The following is a 26,031-nucleotide window of genomic DNA, read 5'->3' as shown; positions in this document are numbered from 1 at the left end:
GCAACAAGAGCGAAACTCCATCTCAAAATAAGTAAATAGGCCGAGCGTGGTGGCTCATGCCTGTAATCCCAGCACTTCGGGAAGCTGAGGCGGGCAGATCACAAGGTCAGGAGATCGAGACCATCCTGGCTAACACAGTGAAACCCTGTCTCTACTAAAAATACAAAAAAAATTAGCAAGTCGTGGTGGCACACTCCTGTAGTCCCAGCTACTTGGGAGGCTGAGGCAGGAGAATCACTTGAACCTGGGAGGCAGAGGTTGCAGTGAGCCGAGATTGCGCCACTGCGCTCCAACCTGGGTGACAGAGTGAGACTCCGTCTGAAAAATAAATAAATAAGTAAAGATATTTCTTTATCTTTAAAGAAATCTTAACTAATTAAAAATCTTAAATAAATAAGTAGAAATCTTAAATAAAGATTATTTATTAATAATCAGATGTTCTAAGTCATTATTTTTCAAAGTTGGTTTGCTACCCTAGATCTTCTACACTTCCATATACGTTTTAGAAGCAGATTGTCAGTTTCTACCAAAAAGCTTACTGGAGTTTCTGTTGGGGTTGTGTTGGGTCTGTAGATAAGTTTAGGGAGAATTGATATCTAAATAGTAATAAATCTTTCAGTTCATGAGCATGATGTGTCTTTTAGTTTATTTAGGTCTTCTTTGATTTTACTTAATGTTTTGTTGTTTTCCAAGTATAGATCTTGTACCTATTTTGTTATATCCATAGATATTTCAAATTAGGCAATTGTAAATGAAGTTTTTAAAAAATTAAATATATTTTGTTGAGTTATAACTTCTAGATAATAAAATTTATTTTAAAAGCATTTGAATTTGAACTTTTCACTTTGAAATAATTTCAGACTTTAAATATTAGTATAAGTCATCTAGATCTGTTTTTTTTTTTTTTAAATTGTTTTGGCATGGCCAGGCACAGTGGCTCACGCCTGTATTCCCAGCAGTTTGGGAGGCTGATGTGGGTAGATCATGAAGTCAGGAGTTCAAGACCAACCTGGCCAGCATGATGAAACCCTGTCTCTATTAAAAATACAAAAGTTGGCCGGGCGCGGTGGCTCAAGCCTGTAATCCCAGCACTTTGGGAGGCCGAGACGGGTGGATCACGAGGTCAGGAGATCGAGACCATCCTGGCGAACACGGTGAAACCCCGTCTCTACTAAAAAAAATACAAAAAACTAGCCGGGCGAGGTGGCGGGCGCCTGTAGTCCCAGCTACACAGGAGGCTGAGGCAGGAGAATGGCGTGAACCCGGGAGGCGGAGCTTGCAGTGAGCTGAGATCCGGCCACTGTGCTCCAGCCCTGGCGACAGAGCGAGACTCCGTCTCAAAAAAAAAAAAAAAAAAAATACAAAAGTTAGCTTCATGTGGTGGCGGGCACGTGTAATCTCAGCTACTTAGGAGGCTGAGGCAGAGAATTGCTTGAACCCAGGAGGCGGAGGTTGCAGTGAGCTGAGATTGTGCGACTGCACTCCAGCCTGGGCGACGGAGCAAGACTCTGTCTCAAAAAATAAATAAATAAATAAATGAATTGTTTTGGCTTTTCATGTCTCTTGTAGTTACACATACATTTTAGAGTCAATGTGTAAATTTTAGAATAATCCACAGAGATTTTGGAGTTACATCAAATCTCTAGATTACTTTGGGGGAAAATTAACACCTTAAGTATATATAGTCTTTCCATAAGTATGGAAAATTTCTTTTTCCTTTTTTTTTTTTTTTTTTTGAGACGGAGTCTGGCTCTGTCGTCCAGGCTGGAGTGCAGTGGCCGGATCTCAGCTCACTGCAAGCTCCGCCTCCCAGGTTTACGCCATTCTCCTGCCTCAGCCTCCCGAGTAGCTGGGACTACAGGCGCCCGCCACCTCGCCCGGCTAGTTTTTGTATTTTTTAGTAGAGACGGGGTTTCACCGTGTTAGCCAGGATGGTCTCGATCTCCTGACCTCGTGATTCGCCCGTCTCGGCCTCCCAAACTGCTGGGATTACAGGCTTGAGCCACCGCGCCCGGCCTTTTTTTTTTTTTTTTTTTTTTTGAGACAGTCTTGCCCTGTTGCCCAGGCTGGAGTGGAGTGGCGCTATCTGGGCTCACTGCAACCTCTACCTCCTGGGTTCAAGCGATTCTTGTGCCTCAGCCTCCTGAGTAGCTGGAATTACAGGTGTGTGCCACCGTGCCTGACTAATTTTTATATTATTAGTAGAGATGGGGTTTCTCCATGTTGGCCAGGCTGATCTTGAACTCCTGGCCTCAAGTGATCCACCTGCCTTGACCTCCCTAAGTGCTGAGATTACAGGTGTAAGCCCCTGCGCCCAGCTGCTGGGATCTTTATTACAATATTGAGTAGAAGTGGTGAGAGGAGAGATTTTTAACTTTTTTTTTCAACTTAGGGGGAAAGGATTCAGTCTTAAACTATTAAGTAGGCCATGAGATGTTGATTTTTTTTTTATAGATGCCCTCTCTCAGATCGAAGACCTCCTTTTCTCTTTTTAGTTTACTGAAAGATATTTCCATGAATGAGTATTAAGTTTTATCAGTTGTTTTTCTCTACTGAGATGACCATGTTATTTTTTCCTTTAATGTGTTAATATGAAGATGAATTTTAAAATATTAAACTCACTTTGCATTTATGGGATAAATCTTATATTATTCGTTTTATGTGTTTCTATATTCAATTTGCCAATATTTTAAGTATTTATGCTAATGTTTTAAGCACCTATATTTGTGAAAGATACTGGCGTGTATTTTTCATGTAATGTTTTCTCCTGGTTTTAGTTCCAGGGCAATATTGGCCGTGTAAAATTAGGAAGTGTTCCTTTCTCATATTTGCTTAAAGAGTTCATATAAGATGGGTTATTATTTCTTAAGTGTTTTATTTACTCAATTCACTAGTGGAGACATCTGGGCCTGGGGCTTTTCAGATTTTCTATTTCTTCCATGTCAGTTCTGGTAATTTTCACCTTTGAAGCCATTTCTCTGTCTGCACAGTCAGAGTCTGCATCATCATGGAAGTGTTCTGTCTGTACACAGTGAAAGTATGGTAGCCACTGGTACCCGTGACTGTTGAGCACTTGAAATGTGATGAGTGCAGAACTGAAGTTTTAGTTTAACTACATTTATTGCTTCTCGGCCTCTTGGCTAAGATCAAGTGTAATTTAATTAGAATTAAGTTTAAATAGTCACAAGTGTCATGTGGCTACTGTGTTGCATATCACAAAGCTAAATTGTCATTTATTTTTGTAAAGTTGTTAATCATTCTTATGTATTACCATCAAGTTAATATTTTAAACTGTATGGCCCTCCAGTTGTTTATAATATTTTCTTAGTTTATTTTTAATTTCTATAAAATCTGTAGTCCTTATTTCGTTCCTGGTATTGGTAATGTGTATCCTCCCCCAGTCCCTGTATTATTATTATTATTTAAAGACAGGGTTTTACTCCTGTTGCCCAGGCTCTAGAGCACAATGGTGCGATCTTGACTCACTGCCATCTCTGTCTCTCAGGCTCAAGCGATTCTCCAGCCTCAACTTCCTGAGTAGCTGGGATTACAGGTGCATGCGACTTCACCGGCTAATTTTTGTATGTTTTGTAGAGATGAGGTTTCACCATGCTGCCCAAGCTGGCCTTGAATTCCTGGGCTCAATCAATCCGCGTGCCTCGGCCTCCCAACGTGCTGGGATTACAACCGTGAGCCACTGTACCCAGCCTCCTATATTACTTCTTAAAAATATGTTTAAAACCTTTAATTGTAGTAAAATATACATAAAATGAAATTTACCATCTTCACCATTTTTAAGTGTACAGTTCAGTAGCATTAACTGTTTACATTGTTGTACAATCAGTCTCTAGAATGCTTTTCATCTTGCAAAACTGAAACTGTACACCCAATTTCCCAACTCAAAATTTCTCTCTTCTTTCAGCCTGTGGCAATCACTCTTCTACTTTGTCTTTATGAATTCAGTTACTCTGAATCTTATGTAAGTGGAATCATACAGTATTTATCTTTATTTGGGCTGATTTTACTTAGCATAATGTCTGCAAAGTTCATCCATTTTGTAATATGCGTCAGAATTCCTTTCCTTTTTAAGGCTGAATAATATTCCATTGTATGTATATGCCACATTTTATCTGTTTATCTGTAGTTGGACACTTGGGTTTCTTCCACCTTTTAGCTATTGTGGATAAGGCTGCTATGGACATGGGAGCACAGATAATCTCTTTGAGATCCTGCTTTCAGTTCTTTTGAGGGTCATATGATAATTCTATTTTTTAATTTTTTTGTGGAACTGCCACTGTTTTCCATAGCAACTGCACCATGTTAAATCATTTGCATCTATAGTGCACAAGGTTTTACATTTCTCTACATCTTTGCCAACACTTGTTCCCTCTCTCCCTCCTTCCCTTCCCTCCTTTCCCTTCCTTCCTTTCCTTTCCCCTCTGTTGTCTTCCCTTCCCTTTCCTTTCCCTTCCTAACTTCTATCCTTTCTTCCTTCCATCCTTCTGTCCCTCTGTCCCTCTGTCCCTTTTTCTCTTCTTTTCTTTCTTGATTAATAGCCATCTTACTGGGTCCAAGGTGGTATGTCATTGTGGTTTCGATACACTTTTCTCTAAGGATTTGTGATGTTGAGCATCTTTTCATGTGCTTATTGGTTGTTTATATTTTTCTCTTTTTTTAATGGTCTTTGTCTAGATGTTTATCAATTTTTTTTTCAAAAATCTTTCTTTTGGTTTTATTAATTTTTCTCTGTTAATGATCCATCTTCTATTACATAGATTGTATTCTTTATTGTACCTTCTACTTTGGGTTTAATTTGATTGAGTAAATTCTTATTTTAGGTCTGATGTTCTCTTTGTTTTCAGCCTTTTCTTTTTCTCTCTCTGTGCTTCTGTCTGTATAGTTTTTATTACCCTGTCTTCTTTTGCTGTTATTTTTTTTTTTTTGTATTGTCAAATCTACTATTAACCCATCTAGTAAATTTTCATTTTAGATACTGTATTTGTTAGTTCTGGAAGTTCCTTTTTAAAAAAATATATTTTCAGGCCAGGGGCAGTGGCTCATGCCTGATCCCAGCACTTTGGGAGGCCAAGGCAGGTGGATCACTTGAGGTCAGGAGTTCGAGAGCAGCCTGGCCAACATGATGAAACCCCGTCTCTACTAAAAATACAAAAAATTAGACAGGTGTGGTGGCAGGCGCCTGTAATCCCAGCTACTCAGGAGGATGAGGCATGAGAACCCCTTGAACCTGGGAAGCAGAGATTGCACTGGGCCGAGATCATGCCACTGCACTCCAGCCTGGGCGACAGAGCGAGAGGTGTCTCAAAAAAAAACTAAAACACATATATACACACACACACACACACGTATAATAAATATGTATATTATGTATATATATGTAAATTACATATATAAATTTTGTATGTATATTACACATATGTAAATATATATTTATATTATATATATTATGCATATATATTTTCTGCTTTTCTCTTTATCCATTTCATGTTTTCCTTGATTGTTTTTTCTTTAAGGAGTGTTGAACTTTGTTCTGACATGCAGTTAGTTTTGGATTAGCTTGATCTTTTTGAGACTTGTTTTTTAACCTTGTGAGGGCAGCTCTAGGGTTGTCTTTACTGTAGTTTAGCCCTATTTTTTTTTTCTCCCTTTAAAAGATAGGGTCTCGGCCAGGCATGGTGGCTCACGCCTGTAATCTCAGCACTTTGGGAGACCAAGGTAGGTGGATCACCTGAAGGCAGGAGTTCGAGACCAGCCTGGCTAACATGGCGAAACCCCATCTCTACTAAAAATACAAAAATTGTCCATGCGTGTTGGCGGCCGCCTGTAGTCCCAGCTACTCGGGAGGCTGCGACAGGAGAATCGCTTGAATCCAGGAGGCGGAGGTTGCAGTGAGCCGAGATTGTGCCACTGCACTCCAGTCTGGGCAACAGAGCAAGACTCCATATCAGAAAAAAAAATAAAAATGATAGGGTCTCACTCTGTTGTCCAGGCTGAAGTACAGTGACATAATCATAGCTGACTGCAGCCAAGACCTCTTGAGCGCAAGCAGATCTCCTTCCTCAGTCTTATGAGTAGCTGAGATTACAGGCACGGACTACCATGCCCAACTATCTTTAAATTTTTACTAGAGATGAAATATCGCTCTATGTTGCTCGGGTTGGTCTTGAACTTCTGGGCTCCAGCGATCTGCCCACTTCAGCCTCCCAAATTACTAGGGTTACAGGTGTGAGCCACAGCATCCAGCTAGCCCTATTCTTAATGTGTGACATTTCAGAGGGCTTTACTGATTGTCCCAGGTGTTTGACAAGGTCTCTTTTTCTTCTTTTTAAGTAGACTTTACTTTTTAGAGCAATTTTAGGTTCATAATAAAATTAAGTGGGAAGTACAGAAAGTTTTCCTATCTCCCCTCCTTACTACCCAGCCTCCCTCACTAAGGACATCCTGAATTGTAGTGTTTTGTTTGTTGTAATTGAAGAACCTACATTGAGATATATTGTCATCACTCAATTACCATAGTGTACATTAGGGTTATTCTTGGTATTGGTCATTCCATGGGTTTTGACAAATGTATAATGACCTGTATCCACCATTATAGTATGTATCATAGAGAATAGTTTCACTGCCCTAGAAATCCTCTGTGCTTCACTTTTTCATCCCTCATTTCCCCTAACCCCTGTCGATCACTGGCCTGTTTACTGTCTCCATCAGTTTGCCTCTTCCAGAATGTCTTGTTGAAATCATACAGTATGTAGTCCTTTGAAATCGGCTTCTTTGACTTAGTAATGTGTATTTAAGTTTCTTTCATGGGTTGGTAGCTTTCTTTTCTTTTAAGCCCCGAATAATATTTCATTGTGTGATTGTGCCAGTTCACTTAGTGACAAGGTCTCATCATTCAGGTTAATCGGATTTCAAAAGTCTCCTCATCTTTGTATCAACACTGGTAATTTTCTGCTTGTAGTTCCCTGATAGTTGTTCTGTTCCTAGTGAGGATTTCACTCAGTGCATGTGTAGATTACTATTGAGCCAAATAATTTTTAGTGCTCTTTCTCTGTGCATTTGTCTTTTCTCTGGTAATATGTCTTGCAGATACCAGCTGCTGCAGCTTTCTCCAGCTTCTGCCTCTAGTCTCCTTGGCTTAGTGAGACTGCTGTGCTCTGTTTTGAATTTTCTCTTTCTTTACTGGTGTTTGCTACATGTTCCCAGGCTTTGGTGAACCTAGGGCTGACTTCATTTGTTTCCTTTTTCTCCATGATCACAATCTTGTGTTACTTCTCATCCATAGACTGAAAAGAGGTATTTCATATTTTGTTTGATTTTTTTAGTTATTAGCAGCAGGAGGGTTATTTTGGAACCAGTACTGCACCATGGTGGCTGGAAGTGGAATGTTTTATAATCAGTCTTCAATATTGTAACTAGTGCCTAACTTACAATTTCTGTATGATTTTGAATTTAACTCAGAAATAGTTCTATAGAGGCCAGACTTTGTGACTCACACCTATCATCCCAGCCCTTTGGGAGGCTGAGGTGGGCAGATCACCTGAGATCAGAAGTTCGAGACCAGCCTGGCCAATATGGTGAAACCCTTCCTCTACTAAAAACACAAAAATTAGCTGGGCGTGATGGCATATGCCTGTAATCCCAGCAACTGAGGGAGCTGAGGCAGGAGAATCACTTGAACCTAGGAGGCGGAGGTTGCAGTGAGCCAAGATCATGCCACTGTACTCCAGCATGGGTCACAAAGTGAGACTCCATCTCAAAAAAAAAAAAAAAAAAAAGGGAAGAAATAGTTCTATAGATAATTTCCCTAAGTAACTTTCTAAGCCTATGTAACTCAATATTATTTCTCTACCATAACGCCAGTTGTACTGTGTGAACCACACATAGCAACATTTCTATAGATGGAGTGTTAGCAAACCTTTTTCCTAAAGGGCCAAATAGTAAATATTTAAGCTTTCTTGGCTGTGACCAACAAATATGACTTTTTTGCATTCTCCTTATCCTTCTTTTTACGACCTTTTAAAAATGTAAAATCATTCTTAGCTTAGAGCCATCCAGAAATAGGCCCTGGATAAAATTGTTTAAGTAGGACTTCCTCTATATATATGTATTTATTTTGAGATGTAGTTTTGCTCTTGTCACCTAGGCTGGAGTGCAATGGTGCTATCTCGACTCACTGCAACCTCCACCTCCTGGGTTCAGGCAGTTCTCCTGCCTCAGCCTCCCGAGTAGCTGGTATTACAGGCGCACACCACCACACCTGGCTATTATTTGTATTTGTAGTAGAGACAGGGTTTCACCATGTTGGCCAGGTTGGTCTTGAACTCCTGACCTCAGGTAATCTCCCGGCCTCAGCCTTCCAAAGTGCTGCGATTACAGGCGTGAGCCACTGCACCCAGCCTTCTATTTTTATTTTCAAAAAAATCTCTATTGACCATTTTTGCAGATAGTATGAACTCTAGCAGAAGTGGTCTATTCTGTTAATGAACTTATCAGAGTAAAAAAATGAAGTTGTTGTAAACTTTCTGATGCCATTGAGGGAAAAAAAGTACAAGTTACCCTGTCTCTACAGTTGTAAAGCCTTTAATAAAGGAATATTTTAACATTGCTTTCTTTCTTTCTTTTTTTTTTTCCTGGATTATGAGGGGTAGGGTTAAAAATTAGGTTTAGGGCTTATACAGATTCTTGTTTATCTGAATAGAAAGGGGTATCAGCTAAATCTGCTGTGACAAGAGAGAAGGTGAAAATACAGATTTTTGTTTTCTAAGTAACAGAACTATGTTACAGAAAGTTTGGAATTAGAAGGAAGAATCGTAGGAATGCTTATGGGGCTAAAGATTGGGGTACAGTTGGGTAGTTGGTACTGTCTCCCCATATCTCTGTCGTATTGTGCTTCTGCAATTATTGGCAAAAATGACTTTTGTATTTATTATTTTATTTAAATATTATGTTATTCTGCTTACAAAAGTAATATGTTCTTTGAAATACTGACATGTAATAAGATATGAAAATTTTACTCAGGAAGATGATAGTTTATTACAGTGATGTGCTTCAGTTTTAATAGACTTTTGACAGTTTTTAGGTAATTGCTGAATGTTTTATCAGTTGATAGATATCTCTAATCTTCTTGATCATTGCTGCCAGAACACTAGAAATAACAGGGATCATTCTAAAAAGTAAAGTCTGTTGTAGTAGTTCTCATATTGAAAAACAATTATTTGTTTTATAAAATGGTTTATACTGTACTTCAAATTCATAATTTTTAAAGCCTTAGTGCATAAGTTGACTATTAAAGTTGGTAAAAATAAAATTCATTTCTATCAGCAATGTATCAAGTTTCAGTATTTATCACCTTTTGGTAAGCTATAAAATCAGATTGATCTAAATATTCACTGGTTTCAAACTTTAAAAAATATTTGAAACACTGTTAGAAATATATTTTACATTGAGACATGTAGATGTGTATCTCTGTGTGTACACAAACATTTCTTGTAGCATTGCTTATTGTCATTCTATATGATACACTTCGCTTTCTGTTCTAACCCATTAAAAAAATACTGGTTCTGGCCGGGCGCGGTGGCTCAAGCCTGTAATCCCAGCACTTTGGGAGGCCGAGACGGGTGGATCACGAGGTCAGGAGATTGAGACCATCCTGGCTAACACAGTGAAACCCCGTCGCTACTAAAAAATACAAAAAACTAGCCGGGGGAGGTGGCGGGCGCCTGTAGTCCCAGCTATTCCGGAGGCTGAGGCAGGAGAATGGCGTGAACCCGGGAGGCGGAGCTTGCAGTGAGCTGAGATCCGGCCACTGTACTCCAGCCTGGGCGGCAGAGCGAGACTCCGTCTCAAAAAAAAAAAAAAAAAAAAAAAAAATACTGGTTCCTTAATGTGTCCATCCCTGCAACTTGAAAGAAGACTGAGTTACTACATTGTAGTTATTATCCCATTCTCAGGTAGAGTTTTCGTTTGGTTATTGCTGTATTAATAACTATGATTCTTTTTCAGTTTAGGAATACATAAGACTTAACCATTTTTCTATTATTGTAAATGTTCTCTGATAAGAATCAGGGTCTGTCACTAAAGGAGAAAACTAGAGTGGCTGTTGAGGAGCATCTGGTAGTTTTAGACGCAGCCACACAATTCAGCATACTTACCAGGATTTATTGTGTTTGTTCCCAAACTTTATTATTACTCGGCATTGTAGTTATATAAGTTTACTTGTACATTTTTTTACACTAGTGAAATGTTACTTTGAAAAGTAAACTGTTGCTTCTGTGAAAATGTGAATGCTTTAGAAAAACTAAGCAAATGAGTAAAAACATGGATGTGCAAGTGTCTTTACTTTCTCCCTCCATTTTAAAGAAACTCAGATTGCAGTCATGAAGATGGCCTATATGGTTGTGATTTATTTTTATTTCATTTTTTTTGAGATAGAGTCTCCCTCTGTTGCCCAGTCTGGAGTGCAGTGGTGTGATCTTGGCTCACTGCAACCTCCATCTCCTGGGTTCAAGCAATTCTCGTGCCTCAGCTTCCTGAGTGGCTGGGATTACAGGCATGCACCTGGCTAATTTTTGTATTTTTAGTAGAGACGGAGTTTTGCCCTGTTGGCCAGGCTTATCTCGAACTCCTGACCTCAAGTGATCTGCCTGCCTCAGCCTCCATAAGTGCTGGGATTACAGGTGTGAGCTATGGTGTCCCGCCTGTGGTTTAGCTAAGAAAGACATATTAGCATAGCCATTATGAAAATCTTGACGGATATTAAATGATTGGTAAATGTGCTTTTGTATGTCCAAGTAAAAATAAACGTTTAAGGCATTTATATTTCATTTTTAATGATCCTTGGCTTTGACTGTTGAATTACATGGTGATCTTATAAAGGGGTTTTTATTATTTAGGAAATTATATTTTTTTGAGTAGCAGTAATAGTCAGATCATCTCTTAGAAATGTTTCTGTGACAGTGGCCGAGCACGGTGGCTCATGCCTGTAATCCTAGCACTTTGGGAGGCTGAGATGGGCGGGTCACTTGAGGTCAGGGGTTCGAAACTAGCCTGGCCAACATGGTGAAACCCCATCTCTACTAAAAATACAAAAAAATCATCCAGGCGTGGTGGTGGGCACCTGTAATCCCAGCTGCTTGGGAGGCTGAGGCAGGAGAATTGCTTGAACCTGGGAGGCAGAGGTTGCAGTGAGCTGAGATCATACCACTGCACTCCAGCCTGGGAGACAGAGCAAGACTCTGTCTTTAAAAAAAAAAAAAAAATTTCTGTGGCAAAGCACAGTGCTAACTTAAGCTTTTATTTAAAACAAACTGCAATTACCTTGTTTTTGTTTTTCATTTTTTAATTTATATAATTTTTGTTTTTCATTTTTTAATATATGTATTTATTTTAAAGACAGAGTCTCTGTCACCCAGGCTGGAGTTCAGTCACGTAATCATAACTCACTGCAGCCTTGAACTCTAGGCTCAAGTGATCCTCCTGCCTCAGCTTCTTGAGTAGCTGGTACTACAGGTGCGTGCCACCATGCCTGGCTTGTTTTTAAATTTTATTTGTAGAGACGAGGTCTCATGCTATGTTGCCCAAGCTGATCTGAAACTCCTGGGCTCAAGTGATCTTCCTGACTCCATCTAAAAAAAGAAAAAAGGTAGTAATCGCAAGGAATTGTTAGAGAACCATGATTTCTAAAGTTGAAATTACTGTTGCCCAGGCTGGAGTGCAATGGAATGATCTTGGCTCACTGCAACCTTTGCCTCCCAGGTTCAAGTGATTCTCCCACCTCAGCCTCACTAGTAACTGGGATTACAGGCATGTGCCACCACGCCCAGCTGGTTTTTGTATTTTTAGTAGAGATGGGGTTTTGCCATGTTGGCTAGGCTGGTCTCGAACTCCTGACCTCAGGTGATCCGCCCACTCCACCCTCCCAAGGTGCTGGGATTACAGGCGTGAGCCACCACGCCCGGCCAAAATTACTATTAATACTAGTTTATTTCTGAAAATTATGCTTTGATTAAAAACAAAAATGTGGGCCGGGCGCGGTGGCTCAAGCCTGTAATCCCAGCACTTTGGAAGGCCGAGACCGGCGGATCACGAGGTCGGGAGATCGAGACCATCCTGGTTAACACGGTGAAACCCTGTCTCTACTAAAAAATACAAAAAACTAGCCGGGCAAGGTGGTGGGCGCCTGTAGTCCCAGCTACTCGGGAGGCTGAGGCAGGAGAATGGCGTGAACCCGGGAGGCGGAGCTTGCAGTGAGCTGAGATCCGGCCACTGCACTCCAGCCTGGGTGACAGAGCGAGACTCCGTCTCAAAAAAAAAAAAAACAAAAAAACAAAAATGTGCCCTTCCCCCTCCCAGTGCTGCTGGGCCCGCAGGTCTCTGTCGAGCCGCGGACTCAGGTCTCTCTTCTGCAGGATGGGGTTTGTTAAAGTTATTAAGAATAAGGCTTACTTTAAGAGATACCAAGTGAAATTTAGAAGATGACGAGAGGGTAAAACTGATTACTATGCTTGGAAACGCTTGGTGATGCAGAATAAAAATAAATACAAAACCCATAAATACAGGATGATAATTCGTGTAACAAACAGAGGTATCATTTGTCAGATTGCTTATGCCCGTATAGAGGGGGATATGATAGTCTGCGCAGCATATGCAAATGAACTGCCAAAATACGGTGTGAAGGTTGACCTGACAAATTATGCTGCAGCATATTGTATTGGCCTGCTGTTGGCCCGCAGACTTTTGAATAGGTTTGGCATGGACAAGATCTGTGAATGCCAAGTGGAGGTGACTGGTGATGAATACAATGTGGAAAACAGTCATGGTCAGCCAGGTGCCGTTACTTGCTATTTGGATGCAGGCCTTGCCAGAACTAACACTGGCAATAAAGTTTTGGGTGCCCTGAAGAGCGCTGTGGATGGAGGCTTGTCTATCCCTCACAGTACCAAATGACTCCCTGGTTATGATTCTGAAAGCAAGTAATTTAATGCAGAAGTACACCAGAAGCACATCATGGGCCAGGATGTTGCAGATTACATGAACTACTTAATGAAAGAATGGGAAGATGCTTACAAGAAACAGTTCTCTCAATACGTAAAGAACAGCATAACTTCAGACATGATGGAGGAGATGTATAAGAAAGCTCATGCTCCTATACGAGAGAATCCAGTCTATGAAAAGAAGCCCAAGAAAGAAGTTAAAAAGAAGAGGTGGAACCATGCCAAAATATCCCTTGCTCAGAAGAAAGATTGGGTAACTCAAAAGAAGGCAAACTTCCTCAGAGCTCAGGAGCGGGCTGCTGAGAGCTAAACCAAACAATTTTCTATGAGGATTTTTCAGATAAAGACAATAAACTTTTTGGACAGCAACAACAACAACAAAAAACAAAACCCAAAAAAAAAGGAAAACAAAAATGTGCAGGAGGAGTTAATATATTAGAATATTTCACAATATTTATTTATGATAGTTGAATTCCTTAGTTGGTGGTTATACCTTGAAATGTTTGTTGGATATAGCTTAGAAGTATCAGTATACTGCTAAAACAATGACTAAGCATAAGAGGGACAAAGAATGACGGTTGACTTTACCTCGAAGTATGAAATTTACTTTCATTATCAAACAAATGTTGTTCTTAAATTACTTAAAATAACTTTATTCTCCTTTTGCAAAATCTAAGTCTATTTGCATTTTACTGATCACAGTCTCTATTACACACAGATTTTCCTCCTGAACTCATTGCTCTTTATTAGAGCTTTCTTGTGAGCATACTACAAAGCTGTAATATTCTCAATCTTAAAAAAAAATCTATTTAAAAAAAAAAACAAATAGGCCGGGCACAGTGACTTGCACCTATAATTCCAGCATTTTGGGAGGCTGAGGTGGGAGGATCACTTGAGCCCAGGAGTTCAAGACCAGACTGAGCAACAGAGCAAGACCTTATCTCTACGAATAATTTAAAAATTAGTGCGCACACGTGCATGCGCGCGCGCGCGCGCGCGCGCGCGCACACACACACACACACACACACACACACACACACACACACACGGCCAAAGTAAAAAAAACCTCTATTAAGGGCCTCTGAATAGTTATCTCTGTTCCTTCGGTTCCTCTGAAGAATTATTTTATACTAGGATTCTCAAGTTATTTCCTCTCAATCTGTATTGGGATCACTCCACTCTGACTTGCATACTCATTTTCCCACTGATGTAGCTGTTGTCAAGTTAGAAGTTAAGTTCTCAGTCTTCATTTTATCAGTCATCTCAGCAGCATTCATTATGGTTAAGTCACTCCCTCCTGTTTTCTTCATTAGTTTCTATGACACCAGCCTCCTCATTTTTCTCCTACTCTATTAGCTGTTTCTTCTTAGTGTCTTTTTCTGACTCCTTCATTTCGACCAGATTTTGCAGTACTGAAGTATGTCTGGACTCTCAGCTGTCTTCCATCTATAGTAAATAAACTTACTAGGTGATCTTATCTAGTCTCATGAATTTTAAGTACCATCTCTTCATTGATGAGTCCCAAATTTATGTCTCATTACTTGGCCAGTCTTCTCTTAACTACAGGCTAATATATCCAGCTGCCTTCTTGATATCTCCATTTGAAGATTTAAGAAGGATATCAAAGTCTGCCATCCCAAAACCAAATTATTCATTCTCCGTCTTTCAGTGTGGTCCTCCCTTAGTGTTTCTGTCTCAAGAAATGACACCCTGTTGTGTTGTTCTTGACTCCTTTCATACCCAGCATCTCATATACATATCAGGCAGTGCCTCTACCTTGAAAATATATCCACATCTGACTACTATTCTTCACATCCACCATTATTTTTACCTTGGGTTTTACTACCAGTTTTTCCTTGGGTTATTGTAGCTTCCTAAGTGGTCCTAAGTGGTCTTCCTGCTTCCATTCTTCTGCTCCCTATAACATTGAACACTTCATAGTACACAGAAGCTATGTGTAAAATGTATGATCCTTGTAAAACATAAATTATGTTAATTTGTCTGTAGAGTCTTCTAACAACTTCCTTTTACACTTACATACATTGCAATTTTTTCGTATTGCTTGCAGTTTCCTAATAGACCTATCCTCTGTTTCTGTTTTCTCATTTTTTTATCACTCTTCCTATCATATATGCAATTCCAGCCATACCATCCTTGCTTTTCCTCATACACGCCAAGCATAGTCATAGTGTCTAAAAGCCAGAAATCTTCCATGAGAAATTTGTGCTTTCAGGTGTTTCAGCTACTGTGATCATAGTGTTCTGTTTTGTTCTCTTGATATAAGCTCTGAGAAACAGAAACTGTTTCTTTTATTTGGTTATAGGGATCACAAGGATGAGACAAATTCTGATTCAGTTAAGTAATGTAACTAGTACTTATATTTTAATTGCATAAGATTTTATGCAGTCTACAGATTTATTGTGTAAGTACCAAAATTGCTCATTCAAATCAGTTGCTTTGTTAGAAATTGCCATCTCTGAGGCCAGGTTCTGTGGCTCATGTAATCCCAGAACCTTGGGAGGTCAAGACAGGAAGAGTGCTTGAGCCCAGGAGTTTGAGACCAGCCTGGGCAATGTAGCGAAACTCCCGTCTCCACAAAAAATAAAAAAAGAATTAGCTGAATGTGGTGACATACATCTGTGGTCTCAGCTTTTTGGGAGGCTGAGATGGGAGGATCACCTGAGCCCAGGAGGTTGAGACTGCAGTGAGCCGTGATCATGCCATTGCACTCCAGCCTGGGTGACAGCAAGATTCTGTCTCAAGAAAAGAAAGATAGAAAAAAAAAAAGAAAAGAAATTGACATCTCTGAGAAAGCTGTAAATCTCCAGTGCATTTTGAAGATTAAAAAAAATTTTTTCACTTAACATATCTTGGGAATTCATAAAGCTACCTCATTCTGTTTAACAGCTATATAATATTCCATTAGAGGTGTGTGCTATAATTAAGTTAGCCTCACTGATGAACACATATGCTATTTTCAGTCTTTTTCTGCTATAAATGCTCTTTTTCATCACTGTCTTGTGAGATTATATTTGCAGGATGAATTTGTAAAAGTTGAATTGTTGGGCTGAGCATGGTGTCTAACGCCTATAATCCCAGCACTTTGGGAGGCCAAGGCGGGTGGATCACCTGAGGTCAGGAGTTTGAGACCAGCCTGGCCAACATGGCGAAACCTTGTTTCTACTAAAAATAAAAAAAATTAGCCGGGCATGGTGGCAGGTGCCTGTAATACCAGCTACTCAGGAGGCTGAGACAGGAGAATCACTTGAACCCGGGAGGCAGAGGTTGCGGTAAGCCAAGATGGCGCCACTGCATTCCAGCCTGGGTGACAGAGTGAAACTTTGTCTCAAAAAAAAAAAAAAAAAAAAAAAAAATTGAATTGAATTGTTGGGTCAAGAGTTCTGTGTATTCAAAGTATCAAAAATATTACTTAATTGCTCTTTATTAGTTTTGTACCAGTTTGCATTCCTACCAGTAGCATTTGACTGCAGGAGTAGGCAAACGTTTTTCTGTTAAGGGCCAGATGGTAAATATTTTGAACTTTCTTTGTATGTATTTTAGTCTTGGGCCATAGTTTCCCAATTTTGGCCTATAGCATAGCTGCGAGACTTTTTTTTTTCTTTTCTTTTTTTTTTTTGGAGACAGAGTCTAGCTCTGTCGTCCAGACTGGAGTGCAGTGGTGCGATCTCAGCTCACTGCAATCTCTGTGTCTCGAGTTCACGCCATTCTTCTGGCTCAGCCTCCTGAGTAGCTGGGACTACAGGTGCCCACCACCGCGCCCAGCTAATTTTTTTGTATTTTTAGTAGAGACGGGGTTTCATCATGTTAGCCAAGATGGTCTCCATCTCCTGACCTCATGATCCGCCTGCCTTGGCCTCCCAAAGTGCTGGGATTACAGGCATGAGCCACTGCGCCCGGCCAGCTGCAAGACTTTTATCAAAACTTTTTGTTATTACCAACTTACTGTGTGAACATGGTATCTCATTGTTTTATTAGTTTGCATTTCTCTTGTTGAACCTTAGTATTTTACTGTCTCTGAAAAGTTTGTTTGAACCCTTTGCTTTTATATATGTATTTGGTTGTTTGTCTATATCTTTACTGAACTATAGGTCCTATTTTTATCTTTTAAGGAAATTACCCTTTGTGATATAAAATGAAATAAAAACTTTTTTTTTTTTTTGAGACGAAGTCTCACGCTGTCGCCCAGGCTGGAGTGCAGTAGTGCGATCTTGGCTCACTGTAACCTCTGCCTCCCTGGTTCAAGCAATTCTTCTGCCTCAGCCTCCTGAGTAGCTGGGATTACAGGCGCGTGTCACCATGCCCGGCTAATTTTTGTATGTTTAGTAGAGACGGGGTTTCATCATGTTGGTCAGGCTGACCTCTAAGTCCTGACCTTGTGATCTGCCTGCCTCAGCCTCCCAAAGTGCTGGGATGACAGGTGTGAGCCACCGTGCCCGGGGAAATAAAACCTTTTAAATCAGTTTATCTTTTTATCTTTTTGATTTGGTTTGTGTTTTCTCATCTCTAGCCAGTTTTAAAGTCACATTTGATCTTTTATATTTTTATTTATAACTTGATCTTTTATTCTGGATTATTTTTGGTCATTATTAGAAAGGCTTCTTTCTGTGACTCAAAAATAATTCTTCCATTGTTTCTTTAATATTATTAAAATAATTCTTCCATAGTTTATATTTAATATTACTGTTTTATTTCTTTATGCCTAAACTTAGATACATGAGTAAAATTTTTTTGATGTGAGTTAGGGATCTCATTTTTCGATATGACTACCCTTTTCTTCAAATACTATATCCTGAATTTAAATGTAGTGATAAGGGGCTGGGTGCAGTGGCTCATGGGATTTGAGAATCCCAGCAGTTTGGCAGACTGAGGTGGGCAGATTGCTTGAGCTCAGGAGTTCAAGACCAAACTGGGTCTCTACAAAAAATACAAAGATTAGCTGGATGTGGTGGCGTGCGCCTGTAATCCCAGCTACTCAAGGCTGAGGTGGGAGGATTGCTTGAGTCCCAGGGCGGAGGTTGTAATAAGCTGAGATCATGCCACTGCCCGACAGCCTGGTTGACAGAGCCAGATCCTGTCCCAAAAAATGAACCAACTAACTAAGTAAATGTAGTGATATGGAAAGTTGCTTACAATGTTACTTCTTAGTATTGACTTCTCATGTACTGTAGAACTCAATGTTCTGACTACATAAAATGCCTAATTTTTCATTCATGAAAAATTACAGAGCACGTGCTATGTGGTCAGCTACTTATGATGAAACGTTGAGATGACTCACCTGTAAGTTCTTCAGCATACATCTCATAAAATTTTAGCATCTGTTTTACTATCTGTTGTCTCATTTGATTATTTTAGAAAGTATAAACAATTTTTCCAAATCTTATTGCCTCTATGTTTATTAGCAAACGTTCTTATGATATAAACAAACTTTTCTCTCCTTCCCTTTGACATGGACTCAAATTATTTACCCTCATACTGTTTCTAATTTTCTGTTTATTTTTTCTAGCTCTGTGAGGAGGAAGAGTCATACCTATCTCTTTCATCATTTTATCCCTAGAACCTAGCACAATATCTACTACAGGGTGGTTTCCTAATAAATATGTACTGAATGAATGAATACTTCAGGCAGTGGGGAGCTATTGAAGAATCTCAAGGGAGGGTGTAATGTGAAATGACTTATATTTTGGAAAGGTAATTCTGGTGTCATTAAGGAAGAGAGCAACCTGAGCAAAGCTCAGAAAAAAAAAAAAAAGAAACAGAGGATTGCCCTGTCACATCACCCAGGCTGGAGTGCAGTGGCACAATTATAGCTTGCTGTAGCCTCAAACTCTTGGGTTCAAATGATCCTCCTTCCTCAGCCTCCTGAGTAGCTAGGACTGCATGTGTGTACCACTACACCTGGCTGATTAAAAAAAAAATTTTTTTTTTGTAGAGATGGGCTTTTGCTATGTTGCCCAGGCTGGTCTTGAACTCCTGGCCTCGAACAGTCCTCTGGCCTCGGCCTCCCAAAGTGCTAAGATTATAGGTGTGAGCCACTGTGCCTGGCCCAGGAAAGCTTTCCTTTGGATTCTGTATCAGTTGGGACCTGATTACAGATAATCCAACTTAAATCAACTTAAGAGGAATTTATGGGATTTATGGCATCCAGAGAAGGGTTGAAGAACCAGCCACATGAAGGATGTAACTGGGCTTCAGGAACAAATCAGAGCAAGGATGCTAATGCCACTAATATTTTTAGTCTTCGCCTCACTCTGTTTTTATCAGTTCCAGTTTGTTTGCTGATGGACCAATTAAATGTGGTCTGGGCATAGAGTTTATAAGGGTATGGTTGCTTCCTGAGTATACATGTGGATTGAATTAGTATACCTTTGAAGGTATTGTAGAATCCAGCAGGAGATGTGGAGTATTAGATCTAGGTGCTAAGTGGAAAAGATGGATTTGAGGGAGATAAGAAGTAAAGTTGACAGAATTTGTCCAGGGGGAAATCTTGAGCACCTGCTGGTTTGGTGAATCTGTTAACCATCTGAGGGAATTATAAGAAGCATGTGCTTGGAATGGGAGGGAACATGATGAGTTTTGATTTTAGAGATGCTAAGTTGGAGAACGTGTAGGAGCTAGTTGAATGTAGACTTCCGAAATCTTGGAAGAAAGGTCTAAGCTTAAGTGCTTAGGAAGTCAATAGCAAAGGTAAGTGTTATGGAGGTGAACAAAATAGCTCAATCTGAGTGTGAAAGTAAAGAGAATGGAAATCTTGCAGAGAAACTAATATTGAAGCCATGTGAACAGAAGAAGAGGAGTGTAAAATAAATTAATAAGGCAATTAAGGAAAGTAAGAAGAAATAAGAGTACCAAAGAATCCAAAGGAATTTTATCCATGAGGGATATGCCACTTAGGGATTGAAAAAAGTCAATTTGCTTTGAGCATTGGGAGATCATTGATGATGTTAGTGAGAAAAGTTCCAGTGGAAAGTTGGGAGCTGATTGTATTAAGCTCAAAGGGTTAATGGATAGAGGTGAAGTAGAAGCAAACTATGTAGAATTTTTTTCCTACAAGTTTGTGAAGGGAAGATGAATGAGGGCATTGTAGGGCTAGGGGGTTGCTTTGTTTTGTTTTGGAATGGGAGAGATTAGTATATATTAGTAGTTTTGAACAGTAAATAATTTTTTATTCTAGGTTGGAGAAAATTTATTTTTATGTTTAAATATTAACTGCCATAAGTGTTTGTTAGTGTTAGTGCAGAGAAAATGGGACTCAGACCAGAGGACCTGAGTGCTGATCTCAGTTTTACCTGAATAATCGCCATAATAATTATAAATACCATTTTATATTCCCTTCTATTTGTCAGTCATTGTGTTAGTAGGTCCTTTAATCCTAATCCTCACCACAAATTAATCTCCAAGGTGAGTATTATGCTGTTGTATAGATAGACTCTGAGAGTTTACTTTTCAGGATTACATCGATTTTCAGGATCATGCTTTGATTTCAACACAGATATGTCTGATTCTGAAGTTGGTGCTCTTTTCTCTATATCTCACAGCTTTCTTTTCTAACCTGAAGTAGTTTCTCAAGTTTTGGCTCCTCGTTTCCTTAACTGTCAGATAAGAATAGTCATATCTGTCACACCCATATCAAAGTGTTAAATGAATACTATGGTAATATCTGTATTATGTTTGAAAAAATATTTATTTGGTTAAATACCAAACTGACCTTATCATTGTGGTCTTTAGCACTATCGTTTGTCTAAACAGTATTTTACTTTTTAAGGTGGTGGTATCATGGATACAGAAATGTCTGAAGATATAGACCACAACTTAACTCCTACCCTTGACAGCATGTCTTATGGAATGCCGAATCAAACAGGATCTGAAAATTCATTGCTGGATGAAGATGATTATTTTTTGAACTCTGGGGATCTTGCAGGAATTCCAGTCGTTGGTAGTGACAATGAGGATGAACAGGATTTTAGTTCAAAGGACAATCTTGTGTCTTCAATTCATACTGATGATAGCTTGGAAGTAGAGAGAAGAGTCACACAGCATGAATCAGACAATGAAAATGAAATACAAATTCAAAATAAGTTAAAAAAAGACTTTCCTAAACAGTTTGATCAGGTTTCTGTCTTTAAATCAATACGGAAAGATTTTAGTCTAGTAAGAGAAAACAGCAAAGAGACATTTTCTGGAAAGGAGAAAAATAGAGACCTAACTTATGAACGTGAAAAACGGTTGGATAAACCCCATAAAGATTTGGATTCAAGGTTGAAAAGCAGTTTTTTTGATAAAGCAGGTAATAATTGTTGGAATTAGAACCATAAAACACAATTAAAAATTACTGATCATAATATATAACTTTTATTACTTTTGATGTTAAGTGAAGTATGAACGGTTAAATTCATTGTAAGCTTGTCATTTTTCTTTTGTCCTTGTTCTTTGCAGAGTGACTGAATTTCTCCCAGTAACTTTTGGTAATGGTATAAATGGTTGAAAATAGCTCTAAACCTCATTTCTCCCTCCCCTGGTTGCAATGTTTTGATGAGAAAGGCAAGATACTTGAATCACCTGTTCATTTTCTTTGGTTGAACATTGGAACCTGAAGTTGGATTTAACTTCTTTGTGCTGTAAGCACTAATTCAAACTGCTGTCTCACCACTTAGTCCAAATTAGGGAGTTTTTATTTTATTTTTTAAATTTAATTTAATTTTTTGTTTATAAACTCTCACCTCTATCTGAAAGGGAGGTTTTTTTTAAAAAAAAAATTCTAATTTATGTTTTAGAAGTTTCTTGAGGTTTCTCCTGAGCCTCTTTGCCCGGTGTACCCTATACTTTAGCTGTAGTTAACATTCTTGAATATATCATATATTTCCTTCTATGCCTTCCTTTCCTCCTGCTGTTCCATTTGCCTGCATGTCATTTTCTCTCTGTATATTTGCTTGTGAAAGTACTTCTTATCCAACAATGCCTAACTCATAAACCTCTTCTACTCTGTCATCATTCTAACTGCTCTACATCAAGAATGAATTGTTTCCTTATCTATATTTCCACAGCGTTTTCATGCCTCATTATTTATTTATAGTACTTATCACACAGTATTATAGTTCTGTATTTGTTTTACCTTACCTACTAGTGTAGGAGTTGAGGGCCAGATTTTATCTTACTCATCTTTGTATTCTTGGGGCCTAACCTAGTGTAGTAAAATAGTAATTATTCAATAAATGTTCACTAGCTGTGAAGGAAAGCGAGTATTCTATACCAGTCCTTGTATTTCTTCTAACAATGCTAGGAAATGTATGGTAGAAAGAACAAACCAGTATTGTTAGAGAGACAGCTTTTGAGTATGTACAAGGCTGTGCAAGGATATACTATGTTTTTCTCTATAATTCAGTATATATTTCCAGTATCCCTTCTTGGGGTATGAGAGTCATGTTTCTCAAGGAACATAATGTCTAGTAGTAGAATGGACAAGACAGGTCTGGCAGTAGAAGTGCCAATGTCCAGTGGAATAGCATAAGATTTAATTTACAGTTAAAGACAATGATAGAAGAGCTTGTCATAAGGCAGTTCAAGAAGATATCTTTCAAATAATTGAAACAGTGTGTTTTAGGGATTCTTAGAAGAGAGATGATTTTTAACTTATTGAACAGGGAGGGTTTTATAGAGGAGAGGTGAATTTTTGACTGAGCTGAGTCTGGAAAACTATAAAGATTAGGATAGACAGAGGGGACTTGGAACAGAATAAGTAGAAATGGGGGAGAACAAACACAAGCAATTTTCAGAGCAAAAATAATTGTTTTTTTTTAGGTTTGAGCAAGGAAAAAATGTAGGGTAAGGCTAAAAGTTAGGTGGGGCCAGATTGTGCAGAACTTCGAGTGAAAATACCTTTTGGGTGTTTTTGGGACCCCATTCACTCTAACGAGCATCTTTGTTGGAAAAGAGAGGTGGTTATCAAATGATAGCTTTTTAGGTCACTCTTTATAAGATTTGTTATTCATATACATGTGTTTGTTTGTTTTTTTTTCCTTTCAATAGCTAATCAAGTTGAAGAAACATTACATACCCATTTACCACAAACCCCAGAAACAAACTTTAGGGTAAGTTTTCAGTGTGTATGTAGATTGCTGTAACTGTGACAAGTGTCAAAGTTTTCTTTATGTCACTTTCTAAATTCTAACAATGTATTAGGTAGAGCACTGATTTTTTTTTTTTTTTATTTGCTTAATATTTGTGTAAGGTCATCATTGGAGACATTCTAAAAAGCCTCAACTCTTAGGGTCTTTGTTTGTATTTGGTATTTAGACATATAACACATTTACTTTTAGGCATAGGGACGCTAATGAATGTCCATAGAGTTCTTCATTTCCAATGAGCTTTTCTTTGGGTGTTAAACCTGAAGAGGAATCATTTTTAAGTCTGAATATTTATTAATCCTTTATATTGTGTTTTAGGATTCCAGCTACCCATTTGCCAATAAAGAATCCATTGGTTCGGAACTGGGGAATTCCTTTGCATCAAATATTAGAATTAAAGAAGAACCTTTGGATGATGAGTATGACAAAGCAATGGCACCACGGCAGGGACTACTAGACAAAATTAAAGATGAACCTGACAATGCTCAAGTAAACATTTCACCTTTTTTCCCCCCCTTCTTTTTGTTCCACACATTGAATTATTCATTTGAGAGAGGAAGTGCTTAAGAAGTGAAATAGTTTGTTGACAGGGTGAAAGGAAACTCTTAAAGAAGGTTGAGGCTATTTGAATTACCATATAAGGCATTAATGAGCTGTATGAAACTTTTCCTGAGTAGTAATTAAGGCTTTTAATCATCTGTGTTTCTTAACACCACTGTGATTTTTGCAATGCATTTTAGTGCAAGGATTTGAGAAGTATACAGCAGATATGGTTGAAGGTTTATGGTAGTTTATGGGTTTGTGGTGCAATCAAATTTATGTAGGATAGTAAGCCTTTTGCAGTTAATGCTAATGAAGTACAGGCTATATATGGATTTAAATATTTTTCAGGAGGGGTTAATGGACAGATCATCTTTGGAAGGGTTAATTGATTGAAGAACCAGTTCATTGGATTAGTGGATAGAAGGTAAAGGAGGCTTTGATGAATGATACGTGATTCCAAGTTTGAGATCTGTGAGTAATAAGAGTGAAGGTAGAACTCTGCTATTTCAAGGTTGCTCTGGAGATAAAATCATAGAGATCTTGTAACTGTGAGGTCCTGAAGTCAGCTAAGCTATCCATGCAGTTAATGATGTTGCTATTGTTGGAATAGAAGGAAAAAGTTATATCAGATGCTGCAATCATTTTGAAGTGCAAGAAGGGGTCCAAGGGACGAGTATGCAATAGCAGCAATTATTTGAGGGTATCTGTGTTTTGTACAGACGGTATGAATTGGCTGTTTTTCTGAAATGACATTTAATCTGGGAGAAGCTTATATTTTCCTATCTTTCTGTTTGTATTAGAGGGTTTGAGACTGTCAGACTTCTGTGAAAGTGCTTTCTTCTTCTTTTCTTTCTTTCTTTTTGTTTTTTTTTTTCTTTTCTTTTCTTTTTCTTTCTTTCTTTTTGTTTTTTTTTTGAGACAAGGTCTTGCTCTGTTGCCCAGGCTGGAATGCAGTGGTGCAATCACTGCTCACTGCAGCCTCAACCTCCCAGGCTGGAGTGAACTTCCCAGCTCAGCCTCTCAAGTAGCTGGGACCACAGGCGTATACCACCACACTGGTGAATTAAAAAAAAATTTGGTAGAGGGGCCCGAAGTGGTGGCTCATGCCTGTCATCCCAGCACTTTGCAGGCTGAAGCCAGCAAATCTCTTGAGGTCAGGAGTTCCAGACCACCCTGACCAACCTGGTGAAATCCCATCTCTATTAGAAATACAGAAAATTAGCCAGGCATGGTGGCGGGTGCCTGTAATTCCAGCTACTTCGGAGGCTGAGGGAGGAGAATCAATTGAACCCAGGAGGTGGAGGTTGCAGCGAGTTGAGATTGCACCACTGCCCTCCAGCCTGGATGACAGAGTGAGACTCCATCTCAAAAAAAAAAAACAATAAAAATAATAATATATATTTTTTTTGGTAGAGTAAGTTGCACAGGCTTGTCTCTAACTTCTGTGAGCACAGAATTAGGGATAAATAGATGTCTCAACACCTGGGGAAAGTTCATGTGGCAGTATATCCTTCAGAAGACTACAACTATGTCTATATGAAGGGCAGATCTTGTATCTCTTCTCCTGCCCCAATGTGGGTATGCTGGCAGGGTACCAAAATCATCTCTTTCTTTTGTACTTGACCCATGTGACACTTCCGTGGGACAAAAAGGCACTTGAAGCATAAACCAAATATAGTAGGGGTAGAGAACACTGAGAAGGTTATTAGTATTGTTGTTTTCAAAACAGTCAGAGGTTCCATTGGCTAGAGAATATAAATAGGATGGAACAGATAGAAACACTTAGATTTTTATATACTTATTCAGAATTATAAAATGTGTTATAAAATACTGAATATGAATATGAAGTTTCATCATGATTATGGAGAAGAACTTCCCCAAAGACTCCCTCCCTGATTGATTGGACTTGAGAATTAAGCAGTAATGTGAGTAGATCCTGGGCATAAGATCCAAAAACATTCTTTACCCTGACCCCACAATAAGGCACTTGCAGTATGTGAGTGGATAGAGCTAGGTTTTCCCTGAGGAGTCCTTTTTGTTGTCAGCCATACCAGTCCTATAGGATCAGACCTTTGATAATTCTTCTAGAAATCCCCCCAGAGCAGCTCATGTTTTAAACTAGATACATGATTCTTTCCTTCTTTTCTTTTTCTTGTCTTTTCCACACCCTTTTCTACCTTCCCTCTTTCTTTTAGAGGAGTATCGCCTTTCAGTATTGCATAACTTATTACTTTTATTCATTTCCCATGTACTGGAAAAGGGAACTCTAGTGTATTATTTTATTAGTCTCAAAAAAGTACTATTAGCCTCTCATAAAATACCGATAGATTTTACAG

At 38.9% G+C, this 26,031-nt stretch overlaps 1 protein-coding gene and 1 pseudogene across 19 annotated transcripts in view; both read left to right on the top strand.

The window, feature by feature from the left end:
- Nucleotides 1-26,031, top strand: part of ZMYM4 (zinc finger MYM-type containing 4) — a 160,500-nt gene that overhangs the window by 78,075 nt on the left and 56,394 nt on the right. For 11 of the 19 annotated variants that reach the window (XM_045374916.3, XM_005544004.5, XM_074012536.1 and 8 more), the window contains 3 exons: nt 20,794-21,315; nt 23,055-23,116; nt 23,471-23,641. The exons of 7 other annotated variants lie outside the window; for them this stretch is intronic. In XM_045374916.3, coding sequence (XP_045230851.1) covers nt 20,805-21,315; nt 23,055-23,116; nt 23,471-23,641 — 744 coding nt within the window. In that variant the 5' untranslated portion in view covers nt 20,794-20,804. Of the gene's footprint in view, nt 1-20,793; nt 21,316-23,054; nt 23,117-23,470; nt 23,642-24,046; nt 24,120-26,031 lie in introns of those variants that run through there. One more of the 19 variants, XM_074012553.1, reaches the window with a different exon arrangement.
- LOC141408397 (large ribosomal subunit protein uL18 pseudogene) lies at nt 12,219-15,623 on the top strand (annotated as a pseudogene).

Source organism: Macaca fascicularis, chromosome 1, assembly GCF_037993035.2.
Source record: "Macaca fascicularis isolate 582-1 chromosome 1, T2T-MFA8v1.1".
Taxonomy (NCBI): Eukaryota; Metazoa; Chordata; class Mammalia; order Primates; family Cercopithecidae; genus Macaca; species Macaca fascicularis.
The sequence above is the reverse complement of the archived record's forward strand: the minus strand, read 5'-3'. Positions and strand labels throughout refer to the sequence as shown.